The sequence below is a fragment of the Pipistrellus kuhlii genome, unplaced genomic scaffold, assembly GCF_014108245.1.
Source record: "Pipistrellus kuhlii isolate mPipKuh1 unplaced genomic scaffold, mPipKuh1.p scaffold_m20_p_2, whole genome shotgun sequence".
NCBI classification, from domain to species: Eukaryota; Metazoa; Chordata; class Mammalia; order Chiroptera; family Vespertilionidae; genus Pipistrellus; species Pipistrellus kuhlii.
Genome location: NW_023425515.1, coordinates 99,759,658 through 99,775,537, shown reverse-complemented (window position 1 = coordinate 99,775,537; position 15,880 = coordinate 99,759,658). Strand labels below are relative to the sequence as shown.

General features: G+C 40.1%; 1 protein-coding gene across 3 annotated transcripts in view; it reads right to left on the bottom strand.

The window, feature by feature from the left end:
• Positions 1–15,880, bottom strand: part of PCOLCE2 (procollagen C-endopeptidase enhancer 2) — a 189,499-nt gene that overhangs the window by 38,096 nt on the left and 135,523 nt on the right. For all 3 annotated transcript variants that reach the window (XM_036444899.2, XM_045584119.1, XM_036444898.2), the window contains exon 6: positions 4,948–5,102. In XM_036444899.2, the coding sequence (XP_036300792.1) occupies positions 4,948–5,102 (155 nt within the window). The remainder of the gene's footprint in view (positions 1–4,947; positions 5,103–15,880) is intronic.

Genomic DNA, 15,880 nt, shown 5'->3' with positions numbered 1-15,880 from the left:
AGCATGCAAAAGAAATTATTTATACTACCAACTAAAATTGCTCCTTTGTTGAATTTTAAGCCTGAGATAAAAGAAAACCCATAATTAACCTTATTCTCTTATTTTCCATAAAACTAATACTATAACCAAAAATAGAGTTTTCATTTGCCCTGCTTAGAAAAATCTAGTACAACAAATATATAGTGTATATATTGTCTCCCTAAAGATGGAGAGAGCTTTCTTGGTACATTTAAAACATGCAATTACTTAAATGAGAGCAGTGCAGGGTTTTTAGAAATACTGTTCATGTGTAAAGTACGTTATATCTATAATTAGATGCAACCAATTACTAAACATTTATGTTGAGCCTTCCACGGCCTGTCTGGAAATAGTTTTGTTGTCACACCTAGGGCATGCTTTTTGCATCTAGTGGGTAGGAATGCTGCTAGATAACTTACAATGGACAGTGCTCAATAGGAAAGAATTATGTGGCCCAAAATGTGACTAGTCCCAAGGTTGAGAAACCATGAGTTAACAAAATAAAATATTAAATCCCAATTACCATCATTTAAAATGTTTCAAAAATACTTGCTATTCACTTATATGTGGCAATATTCTAGGAAAAACCAAGCAAAACAACTGTAACAAAATTGTACTCCTTAGGTAAGAATTTGCAATTGAAGTACTGCCCTTCTAATAGGTTCTGTGGACTCTTGTGTGAATTTATTATTTATTTACTCTTAATTTGTATCCCTACTAAACTCCAAAAAGGATCTGAAGTGGATTACAACATAAAATATATAAAATAAAATGTTAAATAATACATACATATATTTCTTTTTAAGACAAAGAGCTCAGTAAAGACTTGAGAGAATGTTGTTCCAGAAGTTAGAGATTTACCTAATGAATTAAACCAAAAAATACTGGCATTATGTTCTCCCTGATGGGTGAAAGGGCACCCTTCTATGTAGATGACTGGAAGCCAGCTCCTTCTCAGCCTCCAAATGTCAGAATGGAAGTTGGGTTTGTGTCCCACACTGTTCCATCCTTGCCTTCCGTAGATCCTTGCTCTTAGTCATCAGCTACACAACCTTAACCCTCTTCACCCTGCTACTGTCATCTCCCCACTGCCCTGCTCTTCCAGCACACACCTGATTCTCAGCCTTCCTCTCTGTGTACTCCTGCACCTATCTTGGTGGGGCACCCTCAGTATGGTGCTCCCTCTCCATGCCATGGCCTCATTCTTCCCAGAGACTTTCTCTCTGCTCCATTTCAGTAACTCAGTCCCAGGCTCACATGTACTCCTGTTGAAGTCTTTAGTCATCAATCTCTCAAATTTAGATATCTTTATATCCAGTATAACTGCCTCTACTTCAAGCTTAGTTATTGATTTACTCTCATGACTTTTTTTCCCCCCTATCTTTAGTGGTCCACACCTCTCATTTGTTCCCAATTCATCTTTACTTCCTTGGCTGTCCCACTTAGTTTTCACTATTTCTGTCATTTTCCTGACAATACCTTAAATGTCCTTTCCCCCTTGTCCCTCAACCCTGTTTGAACCTGTGCCTGCACTCAGCTGAGTCCACAAATGGACCCTCATTGAAGTGACAAGATGTTTGGTGGATCAACTCACTCCCCAATTTCCGCAGCTCTTTTTCAAATTCTCTCATTCTCCTAACCACCCCCCTTCTCATTATTAACAGGTGATCCTGCCTATTTCATAGAGAGAACAGAGATCATAGAAGAAAATGTCTGCAAGATTCCCATCAAACCTTCAAAGCTATCTTGTCTGCAATTGCTCTCTTCTCTCCCTCCCCTGAGGGAAGAGGCTGCTCCGCCTCTGGCCAAAGGTCTGTCCTGTGAGTTCTCTGGAACAGCGGTTACCAACCTTTCAGACCTCATGGACCACCAGTGGTCCACAGACCACCAGTTGGTGACTGCTCTGGAGATCATGCCCCTCACCTTAGTAGATATTCCCTCTTCAGGTCATCCTACTGTCTGCCAATATGTTCTCCATTGCTGGCTGCTTCCCATTGCCTTTAACTTCTTCTAGATACTCAAAGCCTCTCTCTCTCTCCTTTATGACCAAACTTGTGGAATGAGTTTCTGGAATTTACTATGAATTTTTTCTCCTTGTTCCAAACACCTCAGCCCACTTACATAACTCTTGCTAGGATCTCCAAGTCATGAAAAAGAATGGAAACATTTTATTCCTTCCCTTTTTGGAAGTTTCATCAACACTTGGCTCTACTAACCATTCCCTTCTTACAACATCCTCTTCCCAGGGTTCCCTGGCACATGCTCCTGGCTTCCCTCCCTCCTCCTAGTTCTCATCTTTCAGTCTCCATTACTAGCATATTCTCCCTTTAAAGTGTTGGAGTTTTGAGAGAGTTAATTCAGCCCTTCTTTCACCTCTAACCTCTTCCTAGGCAATTTCATTCTGGGTCCTGGTATCAACCATGGACTGGTGATGATTCTTAGATTTAGATATCTTGCTTAAATCTCTCTTCTGGTCTGAAGGCTCATAGATATAACTGTCCACATGCATTTCACGGACACCTCAGATCCAACAAGGTCACAGCTTACCTTATCAGTCTACCCCTCTACCCAGTTCTCAACTTCAGTGAATGGTTACATTACCCCAAGATTTTGCAACCCAGGGATCTGGAAGGCATTCTTGACACATACCTGATCTCCCTAGTCCAATTAATCACCAAGCCCTGTCAATATCTCCCAAGGTCCCTGAGTTGCACAGTTGTCAGTAGCTCTTGACTATCTCTGTATTTTATTTATTTATTTGTTTGTTTGTTTGTTTATTTATTTATTTAAATTGATTTTACAGAGAGAAAGAGAGAAGCATTGATTTGTTGTTCCACTTATTTATATATCCATTGGTTGATCCCTATATGTGCCCTGACTGGGGATCAAATCTGAAACCTTAGTATAATGGGATAATGCTCTAACCAACTGAGCTACCTGTCAGGGCTCTCTGTATTTACATCATAGCACAGAAGTTCACCTGGACAACCACAGAACCTACGAATCCTCTTGACCCCTAAAACACATTCACGTCACAGTGACAAATCTAATCCTGAACTTTGCTTAAATCCATCAACAGTTTCCCAGACACAGGATAAATTCCAAAATACTTAGAGCATAAGGAAAGAGGTAGTAGGGACCAAAGATGAATCTAAAAAGAGAGAATAGGATGAAGTGTGAAGGGCCTTATATACCACATGAAAGAGTTGGGCTCCCATGCTGTCCAATTTGGTAGCCACTAAGCATATGAGGCTTTTTAAATTTCATTAAATTAAAAAATTTAGTCCCTCAGTGCACCAGCCATATTTTCAGTGCTCAGTAGTGGCTAATGTACTGGATGGCAAGATGTAGAGAATGACTTTAAGAGGGAGACAGGCCTGGTTGGCTGTGTGTGTGTGTGTGTGTGTGTGTGTGTGAGTGGTGGCAGGGCAAGCAGTGGGGAGGTCAGACAGAGGTCAAAGATGACTCTCAGAGGGTGGCTCTGATGTTTTAGGCTATGTTGGGAAGCAGGTGGAGGAGCAGGTTTATTGCAGAAAGTAGTGTAATAAAAACAAGTTGTGTTCGATAGGTTTTAATATAAATGTCTAGTAGTTGAAAAACTCTTGGAGATAATTACAAATCCATGTTTGCAATTTAAGAGAAAGTTTAAGACTGGAGATAAAACCTAAGGAACCACTAAGCACTATGGGTATTGGAAAGAATAAGGACAGCAGGGTCCACTGAGATGAGCTGGAGTAATACAGTAACATGAGGCAGTAACCTTCCAGGCCACAAGGTGGCAAACTTGGGGAATGCTCAGAAAAACCAACTGAAGGGCCTGTTCTCAGAACAACCTTACTTGGGGAGTATACAGAAAATAGTGGACCATAAAGTTGGTCTTATTTCAAACTGCTTCATTTCTTAACCTTAGGTCCTTCCTCCTCACTTTTTTTCTGCTCCCAGGATTTAGATTTTGATATCTGGGGCCCGAAATCCCAGTGAGTAGAGTTAACAAAATGTAGAGACTAGATACAGGGAACCCCTCCTGTCTCTCCAATTCTTAGATCATGTCCCAGACCAGAGTTTCCCAACTGACTTCTAGAATATGTCAAATATATTTTTTTATTTACTCTAACAAAAGATGTAATATATTTTGTATTACACACTTTGGAGCGAAGCGAAAACAATAAAAAAGTGCAAATACTGGCAGATGTGAAAACAGGCATAGTATTTTAACCTAAAATACTGTAATTCTATGTAATAAAAAGAAAACCATAATTTTATAAATGCCAAAAAAGAAAAAGTAGTCTAATAATGATCTGTTATGTGGATTCCTAGTAATTTTTAACTGGTCATAATTTTTTAAGATGACATTTACAAATTATTAGCTTAGGCTTGGCTAGTATGGCTCAGTTGTTTAGAGTACTGTCCCATACATCAGGAGGTGGCAGGTTTGATTCCCAGTCAGGGCATACACCCAGGTTTTGGTATGCAGATGGGAGGCAACCAAACAATATTTCTTTCTCACATCAATGTAAATTCTCCCTTCTTCTAAAAATCCATTTAATAAATATTATATTAGGATTCTTTTCTTTAAAAAATATTTTTATTGATTTCAGAGCAAAAGGGAGAGAGATGGAAACATCAATGATGAAAGAGAATCATTGATTGGGCTGCCTCCTGCATGCCCCCCTCTGAGCATATGCTCTTGACTGGAATTGAACCCAGGCCAATGTTCTATCTATTAAGCTAAACCAGCTTTGGCTTAGCTTATTATTCTTATATCTTATACTTTTCTTTCATTAATGGAGTCATATTAGTCTATGTATTGTTTTCATCTTGACTTATTTTAGTTTTAAATAACTTCCTTTTTTTATTTTCTTTCTACTTTCAAAAGACTTTTTAACACTCCTTAAATTTATGTGCAAATATCAAAACAGAAAAACTCACCTGTAGTTACAGTGACTGTGGTGGTCATTGGCAGTGCTGTAGTTGTAGATAATTTTTTTGGCCTGAATTTGTAGTGACCAATAAATCCATCTGCAGTTAAGCTTAAGTCTGAGAAAAACTGAATGAGAAGTTCATGTTTTTCAGATACAATTGGCCTAAAAGAACAAAAACATGTTCAGATGGATATATTTTAAGGTTTAGGTGGTACCTCTCTGAATGTAGAATTTTCTAGGTTTCCTTTAATTTCTGACAAATTATTACTTGTTTAAACTTAAAAGCTAACATGCATTAAAAAGGTGAAAGCCTTAATATGCTCAATGTTAATGCTAATAGCTAATACTCACTGAGTATTTGCCGAGTTAGGCACTGTGTTTTGTGTAAACCCTCTGCACCACAATCCTATTATTATCCCCTTCTTAGGGAATAGGCAACTGATGTTTAGAGTTCAGTGATTCGCCCAAGGCCCTATAGCTAGTGTGTAGGAGAGCTGGGACTTGATGCCATAGACTACAGTAGACATATAGACCAGTGTAAACACTGAAGCTGAGCTGGTTCGTCATAAGCATCTCAGAATTTATATGGATGTGGGAACTACACAACTTCTCTGAGTGAAGACTCTGGGCCCGAGAATCAGAAATTTAATGAACAAATTTCCAGATGCTGTGAAGACACTACCTAAAGGCTGACTTCCTATCACCTAGATACAAGAAAGTCATTAGGATTTAATTGAAATTCCATTTCATTGTGTGTGTGTGTGTTTGTGTGTGTGTGTGTGTGTGTGTGTGTGCGCGTGCTTTTCATTTGGTACTGCAGTGTTCCATTTTTAAATTATTTTATTCCCATTCTTTATTGATATTTAAGGGGTGAGGGGAGGAGAAACACTGATTTGTTGTTCCACTTACAATATTTATGCATTCATTGGTTGTTTCTTATTATGTGCCCTGCTCAGGGATCAAACCCAAAACCTGGGTGTGGCCAGGGCCCATTTCTTTGTTGTTGTTTTTGTTAATCCTCACCCAAGAATATTTTTCCATTGATTCCTCCCCCCCCCCCCCCCCCCCGCCACCTTTTGGAAGAGTAGAAGAGAAAGGGAAATACAGAGATAAATATCAATGTGAGAGAAACGCTTCGATTGGTTGCCTCCTGCACAAGCCCTGGGTAGGGCTTTGGCTGGGGAGAAGTCTGCAACCAAGGTACATTCCCTTGACTGGAATCAAAGCTGGAACCTTTTGGTCCACAGGCTGATGCTCTATCCACTGAGCCAAACCGGCTAGGATCCCATTTCATTTTTAATGTGTCTTATGCATGCCTGCAGTGGACCAGATTATGAGCATTTCTTTTCATAATCTTCGTAGCAAAATGCTCTGAAGGAGAAAGCAAGTAATTATTCTGTTTTGGTGATCCTAATGACATCATTAAAAACTCCAGTTTTAAGGGTACTAAAAATTTAATGGTGATAATAACTGATGCTTAAAAGCTCTCTTAAATCTCAGGGGATTCCATTTAAGCTTTTGCTATCATTATTTAAACAATGGTAAAAATGCTGTTTGGCTAATTCTACTTAAAAACTAATTAAGTGGAAACATTAAATGTCATTTGAGTTAATTGAGAGTTTGATTAAAGTCCTTTTTTGAGGCATCTTCTCAGCAGAATCACTTCTTAGGCATAAGGACAGCCTATGCTGAGACAGTCGTCCACCCCCCCCCTTGTCCCCCCCCCCCCCCAGCTAATTTCAGCAGGAGGTCTGTACTTGAGCCAACCTGTCAGAAAAACTGCAAGATCTCTTTTGCCCTGAAGGTTATTACTTTCTGAGCCAAGGGACTCGACAAACCTAAAAACAAACTCATGACATGCTCTTAGTCTGGTTCACAAAAGTGACCTAGGAGATTAAATAATGCTTCTAAGAATCAAGCCTTTCACAGAAATATTCTGTCTTGGTTTTGAAAACATATCCTTTAAAGAAATACAAACAGTGTGCTTGAAACACAATTTTCAACACAGTTATAAATAAAATATTACTGATGTTTAAATGATAAAATAACAAAAAGCAATTATAAACCACCAAAAGAAACCTTAAACCCAACCCAGCCAGCCTTCTAGGCAGGATGTTATAATTATAGTGACCATTCACTGCCTTTTCCATAAACTAATCTTGGGAGCTATATTGGAAACCAAATTTTCTTGAGTAAAAGTATTTTAGTGGCAGTCACATTTTTGTTATGCTGCTACTTAGCTTTGAATGATGTGACAGAATCACAGTGCCATCAATTTACTGAGGGGCATGTGTTTCATTTGCAAATTAATGTTACAAATCACTAAGAAGGAAAGAAAAAAATCTCACTTGGATCCACTCTGCCCTAGCAAAGCCCAGGAGTAGATTGAGGAGGCTGCTTCATTTCTTACAGCTGACTACTTTGGTTCTTGCATTCCACAGTCTTCCATTCTTCAATCATAGTCAATCAACACAATGTCCTGCAAATTTTGCCTCCTAAACATTTCTTGACCCACCACATACTCTTCTCTCTTAGCCTTCACTACCTCCTGGTCTTTATCTGGACCACTGCACCTCCTGGCTAGCCTCCCTGTTCAGCAGTCTAGGATGAGGTTCTAGGGAAACAGTCCTGTCACTGTGTACCAATCTGCACTTCCAGGGCCACAATGTCTGCAGTATATGAAACCAAATTGAAACCACCTGCCTCATCTCTCTCTAGGCCCCAACTCAAGGTTTAGGCTCCAGAAGAGCATCTGTCTGCCCTGTGTCTGTGCTAGCAGAGCTGCCTGTGGTTGGAATGAGCCTGTCCTCCCTTCTGCACCCAACTCCATCTCTTTCCTCAAGAAACACCATCTCCTCCAAGAGGCATCCCTGACCTTCTTCCACTTGTCAGAAACGATCCAGTGCATTCCTTTACCTTATTTTGCTCTCTCCAACTACTTACCAATTATTAATCTCTGTGTTCAGGTGCCTCACTTAACGCCCACAGATGCTGGCCTGTCGTAAATGTTTCTGAACTGAATTCCATGCTATTGATAGTGCACTAACCACACACAGGGATGATGTGATAGCCCCCTAACTGCAACACTTCTAGTCATACTTTTTTTGTATCCTCTCCCAAGAAGGATTTTTTTTTTTTTAACTGAGAGAAAGGGAAAGGGGAGGGGGAGGAGGAAGTGAAGGAGGAAAGGAGGGGGATGGGAAGAGGAGGGCAACAGACAACAATAATAGCTCCGCTCCCAACTGGAAATCATATTGTAACTTAGGTATGTGCCCTGACTTAAAATTGAACCCAAAACCTTCAATTCCAATATTTTTAGTGGTATCAATTCTTCCTATTCATGAGAATAGTATGTAGTGCCATTTTTAAGGTCTTTTAAAATATATTAATAAGGCTTTATCATTTTCTTATTAAGGCCTTGCACAAGATTTGTAAAATCCATTCTTGAGTATTTTATATTTTGTTGCTATTAAAATGTATTTTTAAACGTACAAATTTTAAAAACACTAAATCTGCAAGTCACACTTTAATCCAGTGATATATAAAATAGATTTTCTAAATCAAGCCAATCTTGAATTCTGTTCTTTCTTCTTTTTTAAGTGACTATTATATTTCATTTGAAATGAAAATAAACCATTATTATTTTTTAAATCTTTATTGTTGAGGGAGTCCCCCCTCTTTTCTTCCTCAATAGGGTTCCTGCCCCACCCCAGGCCTTCACCACCCTATTGTTTGTGTCCTTAGGTAATGCATATGTGCATGTAAATTCTCTAATCTTTCCAACCCCTCCCCCCTTCCCACTGAGACTCAACAGTCTGTTCCATGTTTCTATGTCTCTGATTCTATTTATTCACCAGTTTATTTTGTTCATTAGATTTCTTATTCAACTGATTCTTAGATTTAATTGTCAATAGATTTGTATTTAATGCCAATTTACTGTTCATATTTTTATCTCTTCCCCTCATTATCCTCCTCCTCCTCCTTCTTCCTCTTGTTAAAGAATACCCTTCTTATGGAAACAAATGGCTCTCCTAATGACCGAGCCATGCCAGAGAGTCCCACGCTACCGTAAGAAAATGAAATTGGGAAGAAATGTGAGATCAAGAATCACTGCCATCAACTAAAGAAGAGCCATCTAACAATGACAAGCCTGAGAGTATTGATGAGATGCCTCTGAGGAAGGTGTTGCTGACGGAGTTCAGATCCCTGGCTGCCTCCAGAAATGCCCCCAGTGTCAAGGTCCACTGAAGAATTTTAAGAAATTCAGAAAGGTCGAATTTTCAGGAGCAGGAAAACTTCCACAGATCATTGGAGGATCAGATCTAATAGCCCATCATGTTCAGAAGAATACAGAATTAGAAGACTGGTTATGGCAGGAAATAAAGGCGCAGAATCAACATGCAAAAGAAGAGTCCCTTGCTGATGATCTCTTTAGATACAATCCTAACATAAAAAGGAGAAGATAGATAACCGAGGTTGTAATGAAGAAGCCACGGAAAAACATTTCCTGCCCACATTACTTCCTGTTTCCTCTGGATTCAGGGGTTCAAGTTGCAAATGCTCTCTAGCCTGAATTTGTTAAATAAAATGCATAAAACTAAAATAAAAAAAAATACCCTTCTCTTTCCCTTCTTAAAAAATACTCTTCAACATTTCATGTAATACTGGTTTCGGGGCAGGGGCAGGGGTAGGGGTCAAGGTGAACTCCTTTAGCTTTTTCTTGTCTGTGAAGCTCTTTATCTGATCTTCAATTCTACGATAAATGATAGCTTTGCTGGGTAGAGTAACCTTGGTTATAGGTCCTTGCTATTCATCACTTTGAATATTTCTCACTATTCCTTTCTGGCCTGCAAAGTTTGTTAAAAAATCAGCTGTCAGTCATATGGGTGCTCCCTTGTAGGTAACTAACTGCTTTTCTCTTGCTGTTTTTAAGATTCTCTCTTTGTCTTTAACCCTTGGCATTTTAATTATGATGTGTCTTGATGTAGGCCTCTATGGGTTCCTCTTGTTTGGGACTCTTATGCTTCCTGGACTTGTAAGTCTATTTCTGCCCAGCTGAGACTCAGCTGTGAAGCAAAGCAGGCTGGTGCTAGTGCCAAGTCTTGGGTCATTTACTGATGGGTTAGGGGCATGATGATACCAGCTGCAGCTTGTTTCAGAGATTTTAGGAAAATCTGAAGCCTGAGCCAGAACAGGCCATTTATATGAAAAAGCTGCTGCAAACAGCTTGGATGGGGCTCCAAATTGGATTGGGAGAAGTCTCAGGAAATCACTAGGGCTGAGCAAATAGTGTGAGCCAGGCTGATTAAGGCTTAGATATGGCTTCCAGTCAGCCCTGTGACAGAGGAGGTCCTAGCACAGGAACAATGACCCCTGTGAGCAACCCTATCTGAAAGAAAGCTACCCCTGAGTTCCTGACCTGATGCCAGACAATCCAGTTCCTCCCCATATGTCCCTAGTTTCCCCCAACGTTTCCAGGTGCTGAAGCTCAGAGGACGTGAGACTGTGCAAGTTTGTGTGCAGGCCTGTTAATAGGACCTGGTAATCCAGAAGCCTCTGTGCCACTCAGCTACAATCCCTGTTCGTTTTTACAGCCCAAAATTAGAGAGACTTCTCTTCTCAGCTCTGGAACTCTGGGATGGGGTTCTGGTGTAGGGCTGAGACTCCTTGTTTCTCATCGGTGGCCTCCATGGGAAAGATCTCCCTCCTGATTAGAAAATTGGCACACATGGATGTCAGATCAGCCAGTTCCACACCTCCACTCCCTCCTACCAGACTCAATGTGCTTTCTTCTTTATTTCTCTAGTTGCAGGACTTCCATTCAGCCAGGTTTCAGGAGTTCTGAATGATGATTGTTCTATATTTTAGTTGTAATATTGATATGGTTGTGGGAGGCAACGAATATCTGTGTTTACCTATTCCACCATCAACTCCACCAAAAGCTCACCTTTACACCATTAAGTATAGTGTCTAAATTCTGGGCATGAGGGAGACTGGCTATGCATCCTATTTGTAATGCTTTTTTTAATTTTAAATTTATATACATAAAATCCTAATATGCAAATAAACCAAAACCCTAACATACAAATGGTAGAACTGAACAACGCTATGATGTGTGGTGACCACTGGGGGGGGGGGGGCGCTTATGGAATATGGCAGGTGTTGGCAGCAGGCAGCAGAGCATGGAACATGGAAGGCATCAGTCGCAGCAGGATGGTAGAGCAGGTAGGCAGGGGCGCCAGAACAAGGCGGGTCCAGTCACTATCATCAGGGCGAGCCTCTGGTGGTCACTGACCACCAGGAGGCAGACACTCAAAGCAGGATCTGCCCCCAGCTGACAGACCTTTGGCCAGCCAAGTCAGGTGCCAACAGGACCCACCAATCGCCCCACAGATTGCCTCTGATCACCGGCCAGGCCTAGAAACCCTACCAATACATGAATTTCGTGCATTGGGCTTCTAGTACTATATACTACATAAGTCGCTTAGTTGAGTTTTTAATTTGATGATTGATATCTTTCATCCACACTTGGAAAAATCTCAGATATTATTTCTTCAAACATTACATTTCCTACATTATCTATTTTCTGTTAGAGAACTCTGATTACATGTGTGTTAAACATGTGACGTGCTTCCACTCTGGCCTCTGTGCCTCTGAACATCTTTCTCTTCTCCTGTCTACGCTACAGTCCAGCTAATTATCTCATAATTATTTCTCAGTTCCCTAATTCTTTCTGGAGCTATGACTTAGCAGTAATTTTACATATACATTAAGTTTTTTGTTTAAATTATTATATGTCTCAGTTTAAAAAATTCTCTTAAGCTCTTTTTAAAATCAGTTTCAACATTTTTGAAAGTCTCGTAGTTCTTAGTCATATTTTGAATATCCTGCACTGTGTATTTGGTTGGCATATTTCTTTAAGCATACACATTTCACATTCTGTCTCATACTTTTTATAAATGCCTCTGTGAGTCTGACTAAACTGCTTATTTCTGATGATTCTTGTTTATGTTGGCTTTCCTTGGTGCTTTGTGCTTTTTTTTATTTTATTGGGAACCTATGTTTCTTAAAACTTTATTTATATGTATTATTTTTAATTTAAATTCTTTATTATCTAAAGTATTACATGAGTCTACTTTTTCCCCCATTGACTGGTTCCCAGATGCTCCCACAACCCAGCACATGCCCTCACCACTCTACTGTCTGAGTCCACTGGTTATGCTCATATGCATGCATACAAGTCCTGTGGTTGATCTCTTACCCTTAACCCCCCCCCCCCCACTCACACACACACACACACCTTCCCTCATAGGTTGGACAGTCTATTCGATGCTTCTATTTCACTGGTTCTATTTTTGTTCATCAGTTTATGTTGTTCATTATATTTCACAAATGAGTGAGATCATGTGAAATTTATCTTTTTCTGACTGGCTTATTTCACTTAGCATAATGTTCTCCAGTTCCATCCAAGCTGTTGCAAATGGTAAGAATTCCTTCTTTTTTAAAGCAGCATAGTATTCCATTGTGTAGATGTACCACAGTTTTCTAATCCACTCATCTCCTGATGGGCACTTAGGCTGTTTTCAAATATTAGCTATTATAAATTGTGCTGGAATGAACTTAATGGTGCATATATCCTTTATAATTGGTGTTTATAGTTTCTTGGGATATATTCCTAGAAGTGGGATTACTGAGTCAAATGGAAATTCCATTTTTAATTTTTTGAGGTAATGCCATATTGTTTTCCACAGTGGTGAACCAGTCTGCATTCCCATCAGCAGTGCAAGAGGGTTCGCTTTTCTCCACGTCCTGGACAGCACTTATTGTTTGTTACTCATTGCAATTCTGACAGATGTGAGATGGTACCTTATCATTGTTTTGATTGGCATCTATTGGATGATTAGTGACTCTGAGCATGTTTTCATGTCCCTTGGCCTTTTGTATGTCCTCCTTCAAAAAGTATCCATTTATGTCTTTTGCCCATTGTTTGGATTGTTTATCTTCCCTTTGTTAAGTTGTATGACTTCCCTATAAATTTTGGAGATTAAACCTTTATGGGAGATAACATTGGCAAATATGTTCTCCCATGCAGTGGGCTTTATTGTGTTTTTTTTTATGGTTTCTTTTGTGATGCAGAAGCTTTTTATTTTGATGTAATAATGTATGTAGTTTCTCCTAGTTTCCATTGTCTCAGGAGCTTTATCAGTAAAGACATTGCCATGACAAATGTCTGCTATGTTGCTGCCTATGGTTTCTTCTAGGATTTTCATGGTTTTCTGTTTTACATTTAAGTCCTTTATCCACTTTGAGTTTATTTTTATGTATGGTGTAAATTGGTGGTCTAGTAAACCACACCAAGCATGGCCAATGGTTAACCTGAGGAGAGGTGTTGAAGGATTAAAGGATACAGTTGGGGTCAGATGGATCACTATGCCTGAATGAGGAAACAGTGAACCTGCCTGTAAGTAGGATCTTTAATTTATAGTCAGATTACACAGAGCAGGAGATCCAAGATGGCAGCTTAGGTGAATACACCTAAACTGTAGCCGTGTACAACAATTTCAAAACTAAAACTAAAAGACAAAACGTCTACCACCAAGAACCACAGGAAAGCTGCCTAAGTGGAAGCACTACAACTAGATTGAAAGATAAAGGAACATTCAGGGCACAAGCGCTGAAAAACTGAGGTACAGAGGCACGCACATGATACAGGCTGGCAGCGGATCCTGGCTGGTGGAGGGCGTTGCTTTCTTCAACCTGAAGAGAGAAAATCTCCCAATCTCTCTGAAATCCATTTTCTGGAAAAAATCTGGACTGTCTGCCATACGGATGGAAAGTGAGGGTGGCTTGCTTGCAGAGCTGTGCGCAAGAATAATTGTTTGCTGTGCTGGGGCGTGAGACACTGGCACGAGGTCAGAGAGGCAGACAGCTGACTGGCAGCCATTGCTGTTTGCCACTTGACGCCTAGCCTAGTGACGCTCTGAGACTCCACCCTGCACAATCTACAAACACACCCAAGCTCCAAGCAGTGGCTTTTGCATATGAATGGCTTTCTCTAGTGCAGTTTAACCTAGCAAACTTGCAACCTGGTACAGATAGCTCCAAAGCCTCCAAGCTCCAAGCAGGGAGGAGAGGACTGTGGTTCTCTCTGTAGATCCTTCAGGGTGGCCTCAGACAGTAGCTGAACTGCACCCCATTGGAGATCTAGAAGTCAATGTATCCAATGGTCAATGTAAGAAACCAGATTTCAACTCCTCACATCCATGTGACACATTCAGGAGGCAGATTCAGTGAGCACCAAAGCTCCACTGAAACAAGGCTTGCACCATAAGTGTGTCTCCAATGCAGCAGTTCTTCCATTATAGATATAGTGAGTCATCACATCCAATTGGCCTGGAGGTCAATTCCTCCCTGAGTACCAACAGCAATCAAGGCATAACTACCCCAAGACTTTGCACTCAACCCACAAAGGGGTGTGCCAAGAACAACCACCTTGGATGATTGGGGAAGTTGAGCTACTGGCCCCTACAGGTCACCTACCACACAAAGCCACTCCATCAACACAGGGAGGCAACCAAAATGTGGAGACACAGAAGCATGTCACAAATGGGAGAGATGGAGGAAAGTAAACTACTGGACAACACAGAGTTCAGAATCACATTTATAAGGTTACTCAAGAATCTTATAAAAACTGCTGAGAAACTTGAAGAGACCTTCAAAAGGACCTTAATGAGAATACAAAAAAAAAAAAAAAAAATGGAAAAGGACCAGGCAGAAATTAAGCATACACAGTCTGAAATAAAGAATATACAGAAACTCAACTGTAGATCAACGTACCCCAAGAGTCAAACCAAAGATCTGGAATATGAGGAAACAAAAAACATCCAACCAGAGGCAGAAAAAAAGAAGAATCCAAAAGTGTGAGGATAGTGTAAGGAGCCTCTGGGACGGCTTTAAGGGTACCAACATCCAGATTTTTGGGGAGCCAGAAGAAGAGAGAGAGCAGGATATCAAAGGCCTATTGAAAGAAATAATGACAGAAAACTTTCCCTACCTGGTGAAAGACATAAACTTACAAGTCCAAAAAGCACAGAGAACCCCAAACAAGAGGAATTCAAAGAAGACCACACTGAGACACATCATAATTAAAATACCAAGGGCAAAAGACAAAGAGAAAATATTAAAAGCAGCAAGAGAAAAGCAATTAGTTGCCTATAAAGGAGTACCCATACAACTGTTAGCTGATTTCGCAACAGAAACTATGCAGGCCAGAAGGGAGTGGCAAGAAATATTCAAAGTGATGAACAGCAAGAACATACAACCAAGATTACTCTACCCAGCAAAGCTATCATTCAGAATTGAATGTCAGATAGAGCTTCACAGACAAGAAAAAGCTAAAGGAGTTCATCACCACCAAACCAGGATTTCATGAAATGCTGAAGGGTATTCTTTAAGAAGAGGAAGAAGAAAAAAAAAAAAGGTAAAGGTAAAAACTATGAACAAAAAGACATCAAATACATACCTACCAACAAGTGAATCTAAAGATCAAGTGAATACAAAATCTGAAGAACAGAATGTACTGGTGAATATAATAGAATCAGAGGCATAGAAAGGGAGTGGATTGACAATTCTCAGGGGGAAGGGCGCTTGAGGGGTGCTGGAAGAGATGGGACAAAAATTTTACACCTATGGATGAAGATAGTGGCAGGGGGTAATGGCATGGGGTGGGGTGGAGAATCAGGTGGATGGGATCTATGGGGGGGGAAAAGAGGAACACCTGTAATAATCTGAAAAATAAAGATTTATTATATTTTAAAAAGAGGTTGCACAAAGCAAAACAAGGGCAAGACGTTTACAATATTCTTGCGAATTTCAAATCTGCTTCTTTGCTTTTGTTGCCATTCTCCGAACTCTATCAAGCGTTGTATAGGCAGCACTTG